Consider the following 22,827-nt stretch of genomic DNA (forward strand, 5'->3'; position numbering starts at 1 on the left):
GGCTGAAAATGAATGCAGCCCACCTGAGGCCTCGGCCAGCACTTTAGATACAAGATTTTTATTTGTCTTTGAACTCTCAGTTCCTCTACTCTTACTTCTTTCTTGTGGTATATCAAAATTGCATTTGCATCTTAGAAGGACAAATGCAAACTATGTTTAACATGGTGTTCACCTTCTGCTGTCTCCTGGTTCACACTGCATGCCTCAGTGGCCACGCAATGTCTGTGCTCCCACAAGAGGAGAGGGCAAGGGCTGGACATCTCCCATTGCACTGCCCTCATTTACTCTTCTCAGCTTCTCTGCTCTCACCAGGCTTCTTTCCTTCCCCTCTTCTGAATCAAATGTCTATCTTCTTTCATCTTAGAGCCATTTTGTTAACAGTATTTTCTGGTTTAGTGTATACTAAACACTCTCTTTACAGCAAATATTACTGTGAAAAAACACCTATAGTTCTGCAACTATTTGTGTCTAATATTTTTAAAGATCCACGGAGAAAGAGATTGACTTTTTTTGTTGTTGTTGTTATATTCTTTATCATATTCCACCTGCTATAGAGCCCTCTGGCCAAATCACAGCTTCGTAGAAATAAATAGTTGCTGTGCAACGGGTTCTGCATGACTATAAAAAAAAGCAGTAACACATGCAGAGTCTCCTTGAATCAAAAAGAGTCTGTAGAAAATTAATGAGTCCTAGGGACATTTATGCTATTCAAATGAGGAAGATTGGCAAAAAAAAAAAAAAAAAAACATCTGATATGCTCTGTGCACTGAGAAGGATAATTGTCTTTTACTAAAATGATGCATTTTCAATTGAGATAAATGATAACTGCACAAAGATGTATGAAAACAACCCATCAGTGTTGCCAGGAGAAAACCCTGCCACTAAACTAAACTCACACTATTTAGATACAAAACTCATTTAGCAAGGCAAGCACAAGAAAAATGTAACTATCTGTTTTCGTTAAACATCTTCCCTAATCACATTCCTCTTTCATCATACTTTTTTCTTTAAAGAACACTGTATTTGGATTAGAAAGTGAGTTTCAGATATGTTATATATTGGTTCAACAGAAAATCAGTGAGCAAAGCTCAACCCTCAGCCAGTACTACTGAAGGAGCTCTGGCACAGACAGCCCAAGGTGAAGGCTCATCAGCACTCCTGAAACCTGGCATAAAACTTCCCACTTCTTCTGGGCACTGCCAGCTGCTGATAGCTCAGAGATTTCTCTGATGGGATTAAACAGCTACTGGAGAATCTGGGGCACTGTGGTCATTCCCCAGCACATATGCCAGCTCTGAACACAACACAGACATTATCAGGGCCTAAGTAAAAGATTCTGCAGCCCATATTGAGACTCCAGTGGTGTCAAAAGGACCTGCTGTCAGGGGACAATGCCTTAGTGTGGCCTGTTTATGATGTCTCTTTGCTTCATACTTTACCACAGTTACTGTAATAGGGAACATTATGGGGTACATATATCCATTAATTTTTCCTGAAAATTTGAACCCCTGTCATCTCCTACCAGCAGGTTGCAGAATTTTCTTATCTTATGTGTAATGTATCTTTTAGAATACTTAAGCTCCTAATGGTTTTACGTACTTCTGTCATGGAACTGGCTCTTTGCTACCACAGGCTTGCATAGCTGTTTGCATCCATATTGTATCAGCACAAAGCATTGTCACTGGAGAGTTCTGATCCAGGGACACTACAAAACCCATTGAATGGCTGCAAGGAAGAAAAGCACTTCTGCACACTTCTTCTCTTTGAAAAACAATTCAGCAAGACAGCTAGAATTTAAAGAGGCGTCATTTTCAATAACAGCTTCTGGGTATTTTGCTGAAATGGAGAGAACTACCACGTGCATAAGTGAAAGCCCTCATAACCTGCCACATCTGAGTATGTCTGTTTTTCAATCAAATGTTGTAAAAAGGTTATTTGGGCCTGCAGTACTTCCAAATTCAATTTAGAATTGTTTACAGATAAATTTGACCCTTTTAGGGGACTGAAAATGTTAACTGAGAGGCACAGTTTTATACCTAGCATTGTGAAAAGTTCTGAAAAAATGTTCTGTATAGATTAACAAAGTTTGATTTACTGTCATGGAACTCTAACAGTATCAACCAGTGGCCAATGAGGAAACTGCATGAGGAAATGTATTTCCTCACAAACATCAAACTGTAGACAGGAAATGTGCTTACAGAGTAAGTGACATTTTGTACCATTGCTCTGTAGTTTATAAACAGGTCATTGCAAATGCAGTTTGTCATGAGAAAGAAATGTGTAAGACTCCTGCTGCTTTCTTCTATTTAACAGATCTCCTTTAAGACAGAGAAGAAGGTGTAGTGATAAAACATCCCATCTCAGAAGAAAAATCATCAGAACCACACAGTGTATTAGCCCCCATCTGGCTGCAGATTCCCCTGATGCCCTTTTCCAATTATCAGGTCCAAGAAGCAGCCTCACTGAAATCTATGTCTAGACTGAAATCTGCTGACAGCATTTACCAGCAGATATTTTTAATGTTGGTTTGGTAGCAGCAAAAGAGATCTTTCCTACTGGCACTTACAACTCAAAGCTGTCAGCCACACCTGAATGCCCATGACATCTCTGACAACAGCCAGGGCTCTTTCTGCTCCAGCACTCTGCACACACATGTATCTGTTTTGTTCTGTGATGTACCTTGCCAACACTTGTTGGCAGGCCAATGTGATCGTATGGAGCATTCTTACTTGCAGCAATAATAAATACTATTGGGTTGGCTTCACTCATCAATGCCTTGAAGGGTTGAGGTCTGGCATCAGACCCTGTTACAGTCGACCGTCTCTTTGGATAAAATATTTCTTTCTGAATTAGGCAGCACCTTCATTTAACGCTCATCTCTCTCTCTCTTTTCACTGAAGGACTGCCAGAGAAACACAACAGGGGAACACTGTGAGCAATGTCCAGACGGTTTTGTTGGTGATGTTGTTGGAGGAGCACCCACATTCTGCCAGCCTTGCCCCTGCCCCCTGCCAGAAGCTGCCAAGTACGTAAAAGAGACTCTGCTTTGATTTGTGCTGGGCCCTTTGTAAGGTTGTATAACCATCCCTGCCTCTATGCAGCAGACAAAGTTGCTGCCCTTTCCAACTGAGAAAATTAAAAGCTGCTCCCATTTACTATCACAGGAAACAGAAAAAAAAAAAAAGTTCCCTCTGGAGGGTAAAATCAACCAAGAGAAAACATAGCTTGGCAGGCTCCTGCGCAAACAGTGGCTTGAATATGTGTAATGTGAGCACAACTAAAAGGAGTGGGTGGGAGCACACTGTGACCAGTATGGTACCACTTCAGTTGACACAACTACAAGGGCAAAAAGCTCTGAAGCCTAAAAGAAAATCAAGATCAAACTAAAGGCCTTCAGAGTTATCATTTTGTGTCTTCAGAAGAAACAAAAAACTACAAACTGTGACCACTTAGTAAAAGCCTAGTGGCACATCAGTAAAGCATCTGAACAACATATTATTAGCTCCCTCTTGCTTGAGCTCTGTGCTATGTGAGAGGCATCCAGGCAAATCCCACTGTAGTGCACAGAGGAAATGCTACTAAATACTTGCCAACAGGTTGAAGCTATTTTTTACTGAGCTACCTACTCCCCTCGTGTATTTTTTCCCATTCCACTTGCAAGCAGGGCTCCTCAGCAAAGGGGAATTTTCTTATTGTGTTTGTTTACAGTTGCTATAGCGTTTCTCATCCAGTCCCAAGGTGGGATGAGCCTCACTTTGCTCAGCTGCTCTGTGGCACAGGCTCAAAATGGCAACAGAGAACAAAATCTCTCCAGCCAAACTCCACAGATTATCTCTTGGCTTTCACAGTGAGCTGTGGACATGAGGAGGGGCATAGGGTGGACAATAGCTATAGCTGAAAATCTGCAGCTTTGACTGGATTGGAGAGAAAGCCTTCAAGATTCAGGGGAAAAAACTGCTTTTGCTTACATGAGTGAGCTCATAGACAAAACTTCCTGCTTCCTCCACTTTCTGCAGCAGAAGTAATGTCAGAAATAGGAGAATGATAACAGTTGGAAGTACTGGTTTCTCCTTAGCGAAAGAAATTATTTCTAACCTTCTGGGGACAAAGGAGCCACTTGTGTGTAAGGAGAAGCACCGCCCAACACAGCGCATGGGCAGCCTCCAAGGCTCCAGAACATCTGCAGGCTGTTCTCCCTGCAGTGCCAACAGGCAATGCATGGCCCATCTGCCTCCACCAACCCTTGCCCACACCCCACTGGGCAGTGGCCCTGACATTGGCAGCCCCACAGATAATGGGGAACCTAGGATGAAAGGAGCTCTGAACTCCAAAGAGCAGCAGTGTGGGGTACGAAGAAGAGAACAGAACCTGCCAGGAGCCATCATGTAGATGCCTCAGGAGCAGCAATATGTCACCCTTTTAAAACTATCTCAGTAAAAATCCACTTCCATTTTTTAGGGTTTTCCTTGGAATTGAGTCCTTGAAGACAATAGTTAAAAGAGTGTCCTGTCCCAGTTTGCCTTACGCCTGTATCGAAGTAACATGCAGAAATTCTCTGCAAAGCGTCTTGCATGACAGAGATCTGGCCACAGCAATAGCCTTCAGCTGCATGTGGAACACAGGCAAATATTAATGACTGAGTAACATGCAGCCTTGCATAAGTAAATTCAAAGAATAACCATCCTGACGTATTTTTCATCCATTAATCCTAATCCATGTATACTAGGGCAGATCACAGTAACTCTACTACAAAGAAGCACTAAAAGCCTCAAATAAAGAACATGCAAAGGATATTGTTTTGTACCCTGTGCTGGAAAGGAAATGACCAGTGAACCCATAATAGTTAGATGAAATGACCAAATCTGTAAACTGACAGACTTATCAGACACATACGTGTTCTTGGGATTCATATGTGTGTCTCTAAATTTTCTGGCAAGACCATGTTCATATCTGCCATCCTGGGAACTTTTGGAGTAAACTATATGAAGCATAATGTCATCTCTTTGGAACAAAAAAAAAGGATGGACATTGCCTCACATTCAGCAGATGTTACTTCTTTTTAAACCAGAGGGAATTTTATGAATGTTTTTCCCCTAAAAGATCACAAAAAATAAAAAGCCTGAGTAAGACTTCAACCGTATTTCATAACTTAAATCCACAATGTGGTTTGTTCAACTACGTGAAGGAATTTGCTTCTGTTAAAGAAGAGGAAGGCTGCCAAACTCTCATGATTTTCTCAACAAGTCCTCATAAAAGCCTTTCTGAAGTTAATTTGTGAATTCTATGAGAAGGATCTCATTTTGTTCTCTCTGATTATATGAAATGTTTTGAGACAACACCTACCCAGACACAGATGTATTTGACCCTGAATGTTCCACCAGCTAAGAAATGCTGCTGGGAATTGAAACTTTGCAGGAACTCGTGTCATCCCTTAGTGCTGCTAGTTCCTGGAAAAAGCAGTGTGTTCATCATGCTCTTTCCCATTGCTCTGAGTCTTTTGAAATCCTGTGCAGAAGGGATGCAAACTGACACAGCTGCACAGCACAGCTTGGCATCGTTCTGAAACATGAGATGGACAAGAGGACAAAGACTTACAGTCGTTCTTGATGCTGACAGTTCTCAAGGGGCACACAGCCATTTAGGAACTGGAGCTGGTACCACTCAGGATGGGGTTAGCAGTAAAACTCACAACCTCTACTTTAGCAATCATGGGCCTACAGCTGGCAACTACTGCCACTCAGTATGCTGGTTGCCTTCCAGTGCTGGAAGGAATTTGGACATGCAGATTGCAAACTAACTGGAAACATCTTTAGGACTGTATGTCTTCCTACAGCAGATGTATTTAAATCATGTACATTACTGTATTTGAAGCGAATTGGATTTGCACTTTCCAAATCTGACTGCTGCTGCTCCTTGGATATTCTATTTTTTTAAACAGTTGTTAAATCCTGAAAACATACAAAAGCAAAAGATCCACATCTTAGAAGTGTAGCAATGGAAATTACTGCACAAGGCATTACTGCATAATCAGCACAACTAATTGGCAAGATGTCACACAAGAGGCATCAAGGTCTTTCCATCTTTCTCAGAGAGATAGTAGAGCAGCCTTTGTTACCATAAATGAGGACAGCACCAATGAGTTCAGTTTTCACCACTGAGTACTTCCAGATGAGATCTGAGAAAAACTGTGAGATTTTCACGGGAAATTACTGCACCCATTCCAGAATCTGAAGGGCAATCTGCAGTGCTTTTCATAAGCAACATCATGTACCTTAGAATAAAAGACCGGAAGCAACCAGGTTTGCATGATGTATACATTTATCCTCAGTTCCTGATCTAAAACACAGGTAGCAAAACTTGCAAGTGTGTCCAATCTACACTGCAAAACAGAAATGCATGTAGCTGGGAACTATATAGCTCCACAGTGTTTGTTATACACTAATTAGTGGTCCTATACTAAATAAAAAACTGGACAAGGGGTTTAATATGCATCACATACAGAGCTTAGGGAAACCTGTGAAGGAATACTCAGTAGTGAGAAATCAAGAGCCAGAGTTTGCATTGACAACATATGTCCATTGTTTGTGAAGAAACAGTCCCAACTGTTTGCCATTGCCTGCTATTCTAATGGTTTACTCTAATGAAATTCCAGCTTTGCAGTCTCCTGTTATCGAAAAAATGGACATGTGCGCTGTGTCTGTAAGGAAAACTATGCAGGACCCAACTGTGAAAGGTAAGAAACTAATAGGATGGCTGAATAATCAACAATTCTGAAAATCAGGAGCCTTCAAGGGAACCTTTTCATAACAGAGAGAAACCCTGCACAGTACATTTATTTGACTAATCATGCTTGTTCAAGAATCTCATTTAGTTCCTCGTAAAATCTATAGAGACTCTCTGTGGATGCACGTCAAGTAAAACAGATTTTTACATCTGATGTTCTTCAGTCCACTCCTTGCACTCTATGTACCTCTACATGGCGATCTTACTAAAAGAAATAAAATTTACAAATGATAATACAAACTAGAAAGAGCAGCTGAAGTGAAAAATCACCACCATAGATGTGTCTCTTGCAGTACTCCACTCTGAAAACATAACAGGCTTCTGCTAATTAAATGCAAAGGAGAAAATGCTTTATCTGATCAAATTCTTAATGAGCAGATGCTTTCATTAAATCTACTTTACACGCATTATTAAACGAAGTCAAGCAAACAACCATAGGTCAGTTTTGCTTTTCAACTCTCCCTTATGCTCACAAGCAATTCCAGTAAACTACAAAGTACACAAATAAATGGAGCTTTGCAGTAGAAATATAACTTACTCTCCTATCTTATAAAGGGCTGTTGTATCATGGACACACATGGACAATGCTACAGTGAATGTCAGAGGTGGAATTATAATTCTACTTGAGCAGACAATAAATTAAAACTGCTTTAACACAAAGACTAAGGGGTATAGGAAAGTTCAGACACCAAATTTCACAATACCTCATTTTGTTTTTTCTTAAAGCCCCTGAACCATTTAAGAATTCAATCTACTTTCACTAATGAGCAAGTTTTGAATACAGATGATGCTTTTACTAGAGAGGGAGAAAGGGGATGCTCAATATGCAAAGAGAAATCAATCTGAAAAAGGTAAGACTAAAAAGAGTCTTTTGCCCTTACAGAGAATGCAAGAACATCAGCATATTACCTCTGCATCACTAACACAGTGACAGCAATAGTGAAAACCCTCTAGACAGATGGCACAAAATGGAAAAAAAAAAAACCAAAGCCTTGCTGCCTTGTTTCCAGGGTTGTGGCTGTATGCTTTTGTTCTTAGGAAATGTCAGATGTATACACAAAGGATAATGCAGACAATTAAAAGGTCAGTGAGGTTTCCTAATGGTTATTAAAATGTCATCCTAGACTACAAGCAAATCAAATTCCATGAAATGAGTAGCAGATTCATAGCAGCAGCAGAGAATGGCAACAGCTTTCCTTTCTAACTGCCACTACCCAGCCTTACACTCAGCAGCTGTTTCAAAAGCTGAAACTGGATTAGAAAAAGATACAAAAAGAAATTGGTCTGTCCTGGTCACTGCATTAAGCCCTTTGCAAACTGCTGCAGTAAGTGGCTTGCAGTGACAAAGAGACCTTTCCTTCTGCTAGGCTGCTGGCCCTGCTCCTGGTTGATGTCAGGCAGAACAAAAAGCATTTCAAAGACTGATGAGAAATGTAATGCTTGTACCTGTTCACTTGGCAAAGAACAAGCTACCAGTAGCTGCTGGTGCTGGCAGCCATCACACCATAGGAGCACCAAAAGAGAGTGGACATTGCTCCTGCCCAACCCACATCCCATAGGGCAGCTCGTATCCCCAGGGAAGAGGAAGACTACATCCCAACATCCTCCTTCCCCCCATGTCCCCTCCCAGCTTCCTGCAGTAGAGGGGACAGGGCAGTGGGACACCCTTCCTGGGGCAGTGCATATATGACAGCTCGCTCTGAACCCTTGGAATTGTGTAGTAGGCTTCCTTGTGCTATGTCAGGGCCTTGGTACAAATCTAGATAGTTTCTTTTGCATGTGCCAATGAATGATGTGAAATTGTGGAGGCCTTTCCTAGGAACTGTGAAAACCACCTCTCAGTTCAACATTTAGGAATGAGTCATTTTGCTCCAGGACTCTGGCAATAAAGTGCAGAGGTGACACCAGATGAAATGCAGGTTTTGTTAATGTCCAAATGTTAAAAAAAAAAAACGTAATTAAATAAATTATTCTTTAGATTCCAAAGCGAATAGAAGGAAAGAGACCTTTTGGCATTGCCAAGGAAGGGGGAGTTAATTTCTTACTCACCAGTAATTGCAGGAAGCAAACGAGGCTGTAAAACGAAACAAAGATAGCTTAGCAGTTTTAATATCTCCACAATGCTGACAAATCACATGGGAGAAGAAATACTCCTTAGCAACAAAGAGCCCCTTACTGATTCAGATGAGAAAAAAGACATTTACCGCAGGCCTCTACTTTTTCAGACCATAAAACACAGAGATGGAGCAATAAGTTTGCATTTGGTAGTTCTTCCTCTTCTCACGTGCTATCAACCATTTAAAAGAGGAAAGGCATGGTCCAAACCTACGACATGCCCTGAGCAGCAAAGGGAAGGGAAAAGTGAGGGTGACACATTTATTCACAGCTCTAAAAGTTCCTATTTGTTTTAGACAGCTACACTAGATTAGCAGATACGGCTAATAAAAGCAAGACAGATGATCATAAAAAACAGCACTTACTTCCAGGCCCACAGATTTATCTGTGAGGATGTGAGGAACTGCCCATTGCATTTCTGGTAAGTGAACTGAATGGTGTATTTCTGAAAATAAAATAAAATAAAAAATCACCTTGCCCTTATGAGAAACTGTGGGCCTGACAGGAACAGCAGGCAGTCTTTGGTAGACACTGTCTGAAAGCCTATACCAGTTGGTGATACACTTTCACCTGATCACTGCCCAGTGTTTTCTGTGAGCTGGTGGACACATCGATTATTTGGAAAATGATCTAAGTACAGAAGATAAAAGAGAAATGCTGCAAGGCATTGAGAGCTCAGAATAAAACAAATGATTCAGCAGATTTAAGCAAACAAACAAACAGATATTTCTTCTTTTTCAAACTTCATATAGATCTTGAAAATTTGAAATTTTGGAAAATATGACTATCCCACATTGTCTGAAATATTAGAAAATTACAGTAAGCCTTTTGGCATAACTAAACAGAAGCATCACACATCACTGCCTGCTCTAACTCCCATGGAAATGGGGAGCAATTCTGTTCCAGGCAGTTAAATAACAATCTTTACTCTCAGCACTGCATTCACATTTCTTTGACTGCAGAGAACTCCCAGTCACATTTTTATTCTTTACATCTGGGTCATCCAAGTGATAAGATCTGCAGCAAAGATTCTGGCAGTGCTGCAAAGAGACAAACAGACTCTTTGTCATTGGCAAAGGCAGTATTTGAGGCAGCCAAGTGGTTTATATTAAGATGCTTAAAATTTTATATGTGTTTTTACTGTGGGGGTTCAGGACTGGAACATGAACAAAAGAGTACTGAGGAAATTACTTTTGTTATTAAAAAAAAAAGTCAGCAAATGCAGGAGCAGAAAACTGGAAGATCTTATCAGATCTCTCATATTTTCATTGTTCAGATGGAGAAGAATCCAAGATTTGTCTATGTTCATATTTTAGGAGAAAACAGATCTCATCTCATGTCCCTAGCCAGAAACTTAGGAAAATTAAACTAAGTTGCCTGAGAGCTCACTCTCCTCACCCACAAAGAGTAGAATAAACAGTATCCGAATGCAGGGCTTTATAAATGGGAGAAAGGACAAGGACAACAAGGTGATAAAATAAGATAACACAGAGTACTCCTTAACTAAATCACTCTAACAACCATTCAGCCCTCTGACTTCTTCAGTGAGCAATCATTACACCAGCTAGTTACCCCTTCCCTGCAGCCATTCTTCATTCCCAGTTTGGGGCCACAAGTCCCCAGCCTTTGTGGTGGAGACTGCAGGGTCATAAGCCCTCCTGCCACCCTGCAGCAATGCCACAGGCCACAGGCCTTCTTTACCATGACAGCTGACAACCCTGGTTCCCTCTTTTTCCTAAATACCTGGAGCAGGTGGGAACAAGCATACTGCCACCAGTAGAAGTTTCCTTAACTGAGAGCCTGTCCTTTCCTTCTAGATGATGACACCAAGTCTATTGCTTGGTGTCTTACAGAAGGTAACTCAGGAACATGATGTACTGCTGGTTTGTCTAGACTTCCATAAATCACCACAGCTTGAATACCTATTCCATTTCATGATGTAGTGAACATTCAACACAAATGCCTCTCAAAAGTGACCTAACATGAAATGCAATTTCTCTGCAGTGCCTGTTGCCCATCTCCCGCTCTCTCCCTGCAAACCCCCAGAGACATCCTCTCCTCCTGGACTCACAGACACTCCTAGTCTTTGGCCTCAGCCAACAGGCTAACAGAACAAACCAGAAATGCTGTGGATGTAAAGGAATGCTTCAGCACCTGTTTGGTTCTGCAAACACCAGCAGCCATCCCCATGCCACATCACAGACATATTTATTCAGCACTCTTCCCGTCAGAACTCTGCTATCTGCATCATAATGAAAATAATGTCTGAACTTCCTCTGAGTTTCCACATCACGAAAAGCAGTTTCTTGCCCCAGTTTCCTATATAACACAATATAGTCGGAGAGATCCAAAGCTGAATGAGACCAAAATAAACATCAGAACTGCCTCTCTGCCAAGGTCATGTTGTTACATATTTTAAAACAATGGAGAACAAATCATTGCCCCACTAAGGATAAAAATAATGCAGACTTGAGCAATTGAGATACCAGAAGTGTTCAAAAAGGGAAAAAGAAATAACAGTGCAGTTTGAGATTAAAGCATAAAACAGCCTCTGCAGGAATACAGCTCCTAACTTCTCTCCTTTAGTGATTGCTGACTGTCATCAGTTCATGGGGACATTAACAAGGTCAGAGAATAATAGTACAGCAGATGAGAATGTCATTGCAAGTCAACTTTGAGCTTACTTCTCCTTTCAGGTGTGCCCCTGGTTACTACGGGAATCCTTTGCTAATTGGAAGCACTTGTAAAAAATGCGACTGCAGCGGCAACTCAGACCCAAACCTGATTTTTGAAGACTGTGATGAAGTGACCGGCCAGTGTCGCAACTGCCTGCACCACACCACAGGCTTCAAGTGTGAGCGATGTGCCCCGGGTTACTTCGGCGATGCCATATTCGCTAAAAATTGTACAGGTATTGTCTGTAGTTCAATGTGATGGAGCAGAACAACGTAGGGTATAGCATGGGGCACAGTCTGTCTCCCAGATATGTTTGAATCAATCATCAGATGCCTGGCAGTAGGTCTGGGAGGCTGGGTGTTCCTGGCCACCCTCCTAGCACATCAATTTGGATGCTCTATCAGCTGAATTACCCCTGACACTAGCCTGATTTCCATTGCCCATGGGGAAGTCTCGAGAGCTCAGACACCACATCCCGACTAAATGCCAGACAGTACTTTGGCCTTGTACCCTTTGTCATTGGTTTGGCTCTAAAAGTAGAGACTGCATCTTTCTCCAAAGGGATGAGAAACAACCTCAGCTAAAGGTAAAATGCAAGTGCTCAGAACAAGAACCTTGGAGCTCTCTCCCAATCCCACTGCCAGCGTTCTTTCCTCAAGGACAAGAACACAAATGGGGAGGATGGATCACTCCTTGCTCTCAGCTTGACTTTAATGGAAAACATTCAAGCATGCAACCAGTTTAGACATTTGAAGTGCTTCTGGCATGTTTGCGATGTCTTGATAAAACTTACATACTTTTTGTAACTCAGTATGTACCAGGAGTTTTTATTTGCTTATTACAAAGCGTGAAGTCTGTGAGCCTGGAGGATAGAGGCTGTGAGGACAGTCTGGACTTGAGTGTTTCTTGTGCAAGTCTTCATTTATGCGGACAGTGTATGATGCAGTTCCTTTTTTGTTTTCTTCCTGTTTCTGAGGTGTAATTCACCTCACTAAGTTACATTAATTCAATTTATGCTGAACAGCGAGAGGAGGTAACACACAGTAACCCCAAAAGCTAATCACAGGTATCCAAAAAAGCCAAAGACAGTGGCTGCAAGGAGCTGCACATCATCAGCTCAGTTCATGGCTGGATCTGGGCACCCAGCTCTTTATCTCAGCCATGCGCAAAAGCTGAGCTCCAAACAGCCAATAGCATCTTTGCCAAAAATTTGAAGGTTACAAGGAATTTCAAATGTCTAATCAGACAATGCAAAATGTCATTTCGGAAGGCTTATCTGAAGCTGTCACACTTCCATCCGCTCTAGAGAGTTTTGTTTTGCACCAATGAGGAGTTGCAGAAATTAGGGTAAGAATGCCTCCATATTATTTAACTTTCTGATATCCAGTTTAAGTGGGATTTTGTGGTGCATGCAGACTGTGAATCAGCTTGGTAATTCTCTTCATTAGCAGATTTTCTTGTAGTATTTGATCATTGCTAAAAATAAAAAGTGCCTAGGCACTTGAATCTTTTCCCCTTTCAGCAATCTTTTGGTTGACTCTAGCAAATCCTGATTTTGAAGTATTATGTTTCAGAGAGTTATCTTTCAGAGAGTTATCTTCACTTCTGCTTAACAGACAAATGCATTGTTTTTGATAAATGGCAGCTGCAAAGATCACCTGCATCAGTAAAAAAATTCATGATAGCTCAACCATTGTGGTAGCTTACAAGGCAAGCTTACAATTTGTTTGGCAGTTTGGAATGACTAGGAACTCTTATTAAGAAAAATACTGATTCTGAAATAAGATAATTATCTTCTTTAACAAATAATAACAAAAAAAAAATTATCTATATATATATATCATAAAAAAAACAGTCTATGTACACAGATCTTCCACAGAGTATCTGAAGAGGTATACAGAACAAAAAATGCAAAAGAAATACATGAACAATTAGTTCTATCCAGCTACGATCATCCTTTTTTCTTTCAAACAAATGTATGTAGCTGTCGATAGTAATTCTCAGCCTCCTTTCATTACATTTCTTAATTATGCGTCCTTCATCCACACATCAAAGCTTTCAACAAATATCCCTCAGAAATGCAGGTAAATTAGAAACTTTCTTCTCCACCAGTAAACTACAATAGCGCTGAAAAATCTGAATTCCCTATTAAAAACATAATACCTCTTGAACAAGTAGATGAAATATTGCCAGAACTGCTTTTGAAATGAATTTACATTTGCATTTGTGTAAGAAGCCATGAGTTATCTAGATAAATAAGAAAACACTAGTTGATTTTCTTGAGTACTAAACTAAGCCAAACTAGGGCTAGCATACAGATACCTGTGATACAGGTTAAAAGAAATTCTGCTTTCAACTCAGAATTCTCTTTCACTTCTAATTAAAGAAATAACAAAACAGTGTAGATCAAGAAGCTGCAATATGTCAGCTCAAATTTGTGGAGAAGTCAGAAGGTTGATTACCTCACAACATTCATAACCAACTTCTTTTATCACTAGTACAAAAAATTGAGTACTTCCACTAACTTTGGTTCAGTTACAAAGAAATATTCCAGTGTTAGTGTATTGTGTTGACTTTGAAGCTGTAATACACATTTTCTTAGAAATTCCTTGAATGTTAAATGTGGAATGTAAATAGAAGGGAATTCACAAAGAACAATGAATGGGCTGCAATACAATGGTAGTAAACAGTTTTGTTAGATATGAGATTCTGCTGGAACTATGAATCACCAGAGTAAAATGAACTCCATTTGTCACTGCTATTCTTCTGTTTTGCTAGATTCTGTTATTCTATCGAAGTGTTCCAAGAATATATTAATCTTGAAAATAAGATATTTTAAAAGGCCAATTAAATCTTGAGAGAGACACTTCAGATTAAAAATTAAACTTTTTAAAAGGAACTCATGTTGGCAATAGAAGTGCAACTTACCTCAGTTTAAAAAAATGTTAAACCTCACTTGTTCTTCATTTTAAGTAGTAGGAGATACTTATTTTTTGATATGATCAAGATGGAATTAGAGTCCACTATCACTCTCTGGCAGCTGGAAACTTTATTTTGTGGGAGCCTGACACAGCATGGAGAAGTTCCAGTTGCCTGCAGAGAGATACATAACAAGTAATTAATGTCAGCTGCACTGCTTTCCTTAGCACATCTCCTAAACGTCACCCTTTGCAGATGGCAATGCACAATGGCACCGCTGGACAACTCTGGCCTTTCTGCCTCTGCTTTTGACCAACTGGGAAGCTTTGAACAAGTCAGTTCAGCACATACTTTCTGTGTTATGGCTCACATTTCATCTGGTCCAATCTATGTAATTAATGAAAAATCAGTCAATGAAGCCCTTGATTTTGGTTTGATTACCTTTGCACAATCCTACATAGAATCGTTTCATTAGTCTTGGAATGGGAAAGCTGGGTTGAACATTTTGAAGATTACTATTTTTAAAACCTCTTTTTTTTCCTCAGCATGTAACTGCGGAGGGAGAATGTGTGACAGCCAGACTGGAGAATGCCTCGCAGACAGTCCTGTAGTTTCTACTGGCACAGACTGCCCAACCATCAGTAAGAATAATATTATGAGAACAGCAAAAATGAAGATCACCCTCAGATGCTTGCAGATACTAACTTAACAGCTCAGCTATCTCTCCAGTGGGCACTTGTACCTTGATTCTGCAGGGCACTTAAACATGCAAAGATGTGGTGTCCTACCTACTGTGTATTTTAATTTGTGCTTATTTGCCTAACTGAGCTCATGAACATGTTCAGGTCTGTAAAATATGCTATATGTTTAGGTACAATCTGCAGAGCAGTAGGGATGTATCACCAAATCTACTTCTCTCTGCCTAAGAGATACAGAGCCTGCAAAAAAAATATTCTAGCCCTAAAATGCTACCTTGCATATCATTTGTTTTTTCTCATTTTATATGAAATATAAATTGTTACTGTTGACTTTGACATACACTCATCAGTCAGTTGCTTTTCAGCTATCTGCCCTATTCTAAATACAGGAAGCCTGGGAATTTTTCAGAAGCACTATGTTATAACTACTAGTGAATAATTACACCTTTAAAATGTTAGTATTAAAATTATAGTATAATACAGACTACGTGTCACCTATGGACTCCTAAGCCTGTTCCCAATATGTGAGATTATGCATCCAGAAGAACAAACAGAAGGAAAACATTTGGCGGTTGCTGTCATCAGGAATACAGACTGTAAAATACCAAGCAAAAGTTCCTACAGGAATCTGTGTTTCATATTCATCTAAGTCTCCTGCATTTAGTGGTGGCACAAATGTCACTAAAAATAAGGTGGTATTGCAAACATTCATACAGGTCAAGGATGTAATTCTGCAGCAGCATAATTCCACATGTCAAAACTCTGCTTTGAGAAGTTGCCATTCTAATCAGATAGACAGCCAAGAGTCCGACTGCTGGACATCCTTACTTCTCATACCACCAGATTTAAAATGCAGAGTTCTAGCTGCTGGCAAAATGAACTTGTTTTTTGACCCCCATCTGTTGTTCTTTGGGACACAAACATGTGGAGCCTCTAGGGAATAGCCAGGAAATGCCTCATCTCCCTCTCCCTTCTGATTGTTGTGCCGCCTCGATGGCCCTTCAGAGCAGTCCCATCTGGTGCTGCTCAGCTAGAAGCGTCGTGGCTGTGCTGTGGGACCTTGGGAGCGGGTGGATGAAAGAGGAAGAAAAATGGTTATAAATCAAGGCCCATCCATGACAGAGAAAAGAAACCCCATGGGGCACTTGAAGTAAATTTAGGATGTTGTCGTTAACTTTCACAAGCACTAAAAGTAAAATGGCACATCTATTTTCTTATCAGGCTGCGATAAATGTATTTGGGATTTGACAGATGACATCCGGTTAGCAGTCCTCGCTATTGACGAAAGCAAGTCAACTTTATTGAGCATTTCTACAGGTGTTGCAGCTCAGAAACGCTTGAACGACCTGAACCTCACTACTACCCACCTCCAGGTACAAACACTGATGATATTTTGTTGTGGTTTTTTTTTTAATGTAATTTTTATCTTTTGATTTTAACTCCATTCATGTAAATTAAAATCTCTTCCCTCCCTGCAGAAATTTGGTTTGGGATGCACTGACTTCTTTTTCCCCACACACAGGCAGCAATGTCCAAAAAGAAGGACCACTCTACACTTTGGACCATCCAGGTTGATGATGCTGCAGATGACATGAATGATCTCCTGAGAGAGGCAGAAAACCTGCATGACCAGGTTTGTCCACAGCCAGTGCACAGAAGCCTTGTGGCTTGACATATTCACATGCTGGCAAACAAGGTTCTCTGCACAAGAGCGAGAGTGCCCTGAAAGAAAGCTGGAATAACTTTTTATTCCTAAACTTTCTACTTTACTGAGGCTCTAAATTAAAAGTGTTGAAGACTTACCAAGTCTTCTTCCCTGGAAAGGAAAAGCCAAACTCTGCTGAGTGTGGTCAGAGGTTTGTCAAAGACAGCAAAGAACCTTCCCTCTGAATCTAGTTCCTTTTTCCTCCCCTTACACCATAGGCATGGTAGACACCCTGCCTTGCTATTTCAAACCAAAGTAACCAACATTAAAGTAATTTGGATTGACTTTGGGAATCTTTATATTATATTTATTTTATATGTATGCTCTTGTAAAATTCTATTTAGTCTGATTAGTCACTTTAGTGTGCTACAAAGCTGCTGGTTTAAAAGCCTTTTGAGGTACCCTCTGAGATGGGAGCCTGATCAGCACTCAAGATATGTTTTAACACAATTATAATCATAAATGTTACATCCATATTCAATTGCCAGGCTATAAGACTAAGGTTACCCACTCTCAAGTCACAGAACACTTTCACTGCATCCTAAAAGAACACTGATGTGATATGTTTCAGGTTGGATATTGTGAAAAATTTCTTCTCAGAAAGTGTGGTGAGGCACTGGTACAGGCTGCCCATGATGGTAGAGTCACTGTCCCTGGGGGTGTTCAAGAAACATGGAGATGTGACACTGAGGGATATGGTTAGTGGGCTGGTGGAGGTGAACTGGGGTTGGACTAGATGATCTGAGTCATCTTTCTAACCATAATGATTCTATGATTGATTCTGTGTTAAATGAAGTTCAAAATTTCATCCCTTCCATTTTAAATGAATATTATTGAACAGCTCTTTGTTAGCGAAATATTCATATTTTAGGGAGCTATATCAGGCTGTGTTATTCCCAGTCAGAGACAGCCACAGCTGAAGTGTAACTGGAGTGTCTTTCATGCTTATTGCAAAATGCCAGGCCTTGTGTTCACTCACCAACTCCTTCACAAGGCAAAACTATATCATTAAGAAAACTGAAATACAGGAGAACAAAGAAGAAGAAAAAAGAAAAAAAATACAGAAAAAAAGAATGAAAAAACGACTGTATAGAGCAGTGGAAGACAAAATTTGGGTTAGGGTATTTTTAATCAGCACATATTTAGAAGAAAGGGCACTGCAGAATTACAGGGGCTCTGTGTAGAGAAGCATGATAAATGTGATCTGTAACTCCTGGAACCTGCTTGGGATGAGCTTGTAGTAAAGTTGCACATATCTGGACCACATACATTTGGCAGAGACCTGGGGGAGCAGAACACGTTTCCTGCCCAGGTCCCAAGCAAAGCGGAGGGCAAGTGCCCCACGCCACTGGGGATCTGAGGGTCACTCAGAGCACCCTTCACACCCACGGCAAGGCTTCCCACTAATCTCTTGGCAACCCACGGGAAACAGCAGTAAAGGACAAGCCCTACTAAGACCGAAAGTGAGGACCAAACAATGCAGACCTTCGCCCGAGCGCGACCGTGTCGGCGTGGCCTCAGGCGCCCCCTGGTGCCGCCGCCTCAGCATGCTTCGCGCCGCCACGACGCGGCCGCAGCCGCAGCCCGAGCTCTCCAGGCTTCACCCCCACGCTCAGTCTGATTTTCCAGTGGGGATATTCGCTGCTGCAGCCCCTAAGAGGGCGTTGAACCGAACACCGTGCCATTGCCGAGCGTGTGGTGCAGGCTGGCACGTACACACGTGGGCAGCAACCATGTTATCTTCTTCCTTAGATATACCACTGAAAATTAAATCTAAGGAATCCCAAAGTTTTTGGCTGTCCAGGTAAAATGATAGCCCATAGAAAGGCTATGCTTTTCTGGGCCTTTTGAATCTTCATGCTCGTTGCCTTAATTTTAACAAGTTGCAGAGCTATCAACCTCGCATGAGGGAGACAGTAATCTAAAAATGGCGGTGAGCTTCATGCCTTACTCTGCAGTCTATTCACTTAATAAATGTGACAGCCAGCAAAATGAGCCAGCCCTCCTGAATGCCTAGGAGACCAGGCAGATGGGAGTTTTACAACTGTACATAATTTATGACAATTTGATTGCAGCAAGTGATGGATAAATGTGGGACAGATTTTAATCTCTCACTCTGCAATACTGAAAATATCGACAAGACAGCACTTCACTTCAAACACCTCTGTAAATACCACTTTATATGATAAATGGACTTTCACATGCTCATCAGGAGAAAGCAAAATGTGTGTTTACACTGCTCATCTCCACACATGCATACAGATCTGAAAAAAAAAAAATCTAATATCTTGCTCACATGGTTTATTCATAGGGAAATCAAGCTTCAAGCAAAGGCCTACTGGTACAGAAGGAAACCATGGAGACTAACAACCGTGCTACTCAGCTCGTGCAGAAGCTTAGTAATATGAGGGATAATATTCAAGGTAAATAGATTTATTTCTTGTTCAGCTCACTGTGAAGCATGTATTGATGAAACCTCCATCAAAAAAATGCCATAGCACCTGGGTACTCTGACAAAGCAACCCACACATAGGCCATTAGAGCCTGCAGTGCTGTGATGAAAGGTTGTCTCTGAGTTGGTCTGACAAATAGAATAAGCACATCTCCTTCTTTTTTCTCTTTCTGAAAAAGCAAAATAATAATAAATAGGTTTACTGAAATAATATAAGATAATTCAGCTTGTAACCTCTGACTGTTGAAATAGATGCTCAATGTATTTATATAAACTAGTGGTAAAAAAAATAAAGGAGTTGATATCAGACTGGAACTGATTGCAGCCACAAACTCAAGCACAGGATTGGAGACAAGAATGTTCAGTGTCTTCTTTTGTGGCAGAATAACGCGAGTGCAATTTTCCAGTCATGCAGGTAAATAACAGATGGCATACAAATGCCAGACAGATTTTTTTTAATATCACTTTTCCTTTGGAACCCATGGCAGTCAGATCTGACTAAGTCTTCCAATCCCTCTTGTGAATCACCAGTATTTTCCATTTTAGCAAATTGTTCCTTGGTAGAACTATGTTGATTCACATAGCATCATGCACATGCTTCTGAAAAGAGAAAAATGCTGAATAGTACACTATTTCATGAACGTACTGCTTCCCCAAGCTCACTGTGGAAGGTGATGATGAGTTTCTTCTCAAACTGTTTATTGCTTCATCTGACCAAAATTTCCGGTTGAGTTTGGGTTCAGCCCCATCTAAACAGCATTAGAGAGTGACTGTTGTCCTTTTTTCTTCCTGAAATACAGAAGCAGAGTTAGAAAACTGCATTTTCATTGGCTTCTTAATTCCCCACAAAGTGAAATGCAGAATTTTAAACCAGATGGCTGGTGCAGACTGTCAGAAATGGTTATAGTGATGCTGTTACACAGCAGGAGAGGTAAACATGATTAAGAGCTCCCAAAATTAGAAGAATGAAAACAAAAGCTTTTTCATGTTAAAATGAGACAAACTGTCTCCTGTTATCTCAGTGTCCTGCTCATCTGTGCATATAGTATGTGGAGATGCAAGTGAAACTTATGTCCATCTTTGGGCAACATACTGGAGCAATAAAACACCTCTAGAAGCAACTTAAATTTCAAAACATAGTTTCTCTTCTGACTGAGTGTACGTATTTCAGACCTTCCCAGGTGAAGATTTGTTTGAATTACAGCCTGAGATTCTGCTTGGATCTTCAAGAATTTTTACTGTACTATACATCAAAAGTTAAATGACAACAGTGAACACCTTCCCAAGCACAACTGTTCTTGAAAAAGTATTCCGAGTCAAATATGATCATCTTCACCTGCAGTATCTGAGACATTAACATTATCACAGTGGTATATAAAACTGAGATTACACAATCTCAGCTTTAAACCCAAGTGAATATATACAGAAGCATGCCACTCTCCTGTACACCTGCCTCAGAAAAACATCCATTCTACCATAGAGCGGACTGATTTCTCTCAGTCCTTAGCAAAGCCAAGCGGGTAAAAGTCTGTGTATGGCAACAGAACAGAAAGTTGCCTGGCAGGTGAGGTTAAAGAGCCCTTTTTCAATTAATAAAAATTCTTAATTAACAGACTTGAGTGGTTCTGACTTAGAGCAATTGCAAGTTCTTTGGCAGCTTTTGTAAGGAAGAGCTGTGACATATCAGTCATTAGCACTGCTGATCATTAACTCCATGGGTGTTTCAGCCAACACTTTAATTTCAACACAGTTAGCATAACTTGTCACAAAGATGAGGCAGTGTAAGACCATGCAGACATCATCTTAAAAATGTACTATATTCTCACACCCATGATTCTAGATCATCTTTGATTATGTGGGAATCTGTCACATTTTATTTCTACAATTATTGACTACAGGTGTCAGCCTAAGCCTCAGTGATTGTCGTCAGTATTCCCTGGCTGACTTGTTTAGATAATTCTTTTTAATCATCAGTTGTTTTGGAGAGGAAAGGAAATGCAGAAGGAAGAAATGTGTCTAGTTTGGGAACAGATAGCAGAAATCAGGTTGAGCTATTGTAGAAATGCAACACCTGTGCCTGCAATTAAAAGAGTGCCTGTTCACCCAGAAAAGAGGTTAGAAACAAGCAGGTGAAAATGATTTGCACTGTGCCCCAAATCATTCCCTTCCATCTCTTCAGTAGAATGTGGGCCAGGTCCTTCTGAAGGTACGTGTGTGCCCGTGTACATATGCATATATACATGCATATATACGTGTGTTTGTGCCAGTAGGAGAAGGAGAAAGTAAGCTCTGCAGCCATCCACTTACTGCTGAGTCTGAGACTTTAGAGCTTCACTAATGAGTTTAGGAGCCATCCAGAAACTGCACAAAAAGATACTCTGCCAAAGAATCTGTTGTGCCACAATGACACATAGATGGTTTATTAAAAAGTTCAGATGGATAGCGCTGGCTTTGGCAGATCTGCTTATCCACAAAACTGGGGATGGACACAAGCCAAAGCTACTCACAGAGGACGTTGTTGGTATTTGAAGCCAGAGATTAAATAGAGGAAAAACTTTGTAAAGCTTGCTCTGGGTAAACTCAATTTCAGCTGCAAGGATCCAACAGCATTTTTTGAACTGAGACTTAAACCTTGAAATAATACCTATCTCCAAACCAGTGTGCCATCATCAGACCAGAAGCCATGTGTTATCTCTTGAAGGTGCCTCAAACTTCTTCATATGGCCAAAGAGATTATTTTAGACTCTTCGCTGCTGTTGTTATTTAATAAACATCATATTTTTGCAGAAGCGCTTAAAAACCACAACCTCAGATGAAAGCCCCAATTTGCCACAGAGCTCAAAATGAAAAGATGATCCCAGCTGCCAAGCCGAATGAAGCACATTACCCTTGCCTGTTTAATCTCATCTTCTGATGAGATCCCCACATATGCCAGAAAGTGTTTATTTGCAGGTTTCATTTTAAGACTGGGTTAAAGATAATAATTATCTACTGTGGAGTTGTAGGATAATTAAAATTTTCTTTTGCTATCAGCATGATCTGGATTCACAAAAATAGAAGTACTCCACAATGTTTACTTCTTTTTAGCATGCTAGATTGACCATCTGTTCCTTTTTCCCACAGAAATCAGCAGCAAGATGAAATACTATGCGATTCAACAAGAGCTGAGCCCTGAAGAAATTGCGCAGAAGCTGAGTGTGGCTGAGGAGATGCTGAAGGAGATCAAACGCCGTAAGCCTTTCACCAATGAGAGGCAACTTGCAGGCGAGGAGGAACATGCAGCAAAGGACTGTGAGTTTTGAATCTGTTTTACATTCACTCGGATGTTGATGCATAGCTGGCTCTGGCTTGGCAGCTCAGGACAGAATACTGAGGCCCACATTGGGCAGCTTGGGATGTAATGCTGAGGCCCTGGGGAGGAACAGCAGGTGCTGGTGGTTGAGCAACTGTGCTCATAGCAGTTTGGGAGAATGTAGAGA

The 22,827-nt window shown here is 40.7% G+C and overlaps 1 protein-coding gene across 2 annotated transcripts in view; it reads left to right on the plus strand.

Annotated features, from left to right (window-relative positions):
• The window catches only part of LAMA4 (laminin subunit alpha 4), a 95,649-nt gene that overhangs the window by 31,121 nt on the left and 41,701 nt on the right, over nucleotides 1-22,827 (plus strand). For both annotated transcript variants that reach the window (XM_065734895.1, XM_065734905.1), the window contains exons 3-10: nucleotides 2,901-3,025; nucleotides 6,653-6,733; nucleotides 11,595-11,809; nucleotides 15,039-15,134; nucleotides 16,413-16,564; nucleotides 16,714-16,824; nucleotides 19,208-19,319; nucleotides 22,472-22,639. In XM_065734895.1, coding sequence (XP_065590967.1) covers nucleotides 2,901-3,025; nucleotides 6,653-6,733; nucleotides 11,595-11,809; nucleotides 15,039-15,134; nucleotides 16,413-16,564; nucleotides 16,714-16,824; nucleotides 19,208-19,319; nucleotides 22,472-22,639 — 1,060 coding nt within the window. The remainder of the gene's footprint in view (nucleotides 1-2,900; nucleotides 3,026-6,652; nucleotides 6,734-11,594; nucleotides 11,810-15,038; nucleotides 15,135-16,412; nucleotides 16,565-16,713; nucleotides 16,825-19,207; nucleotides 19,320-22,471; nucleotides 22,640-22,827) is intronic.

This window comes from Cyrtonyx montezumae, unplaced genomic scaffold, assembly GCF_038088225.1.
Source record: "Cyrtonyx montezumae isolate F1298 unplaced genomic scaffold, pur_monq_1.0 scaffold_0, whole genome shotgun sequence".
Classification (NCBI taxonomy): Eukaryota; Metazoa; Chordata; class Aves; order Galliformes; family Odontophoridae; genus Cyrtonyx; species Cyrtonyx montezumae.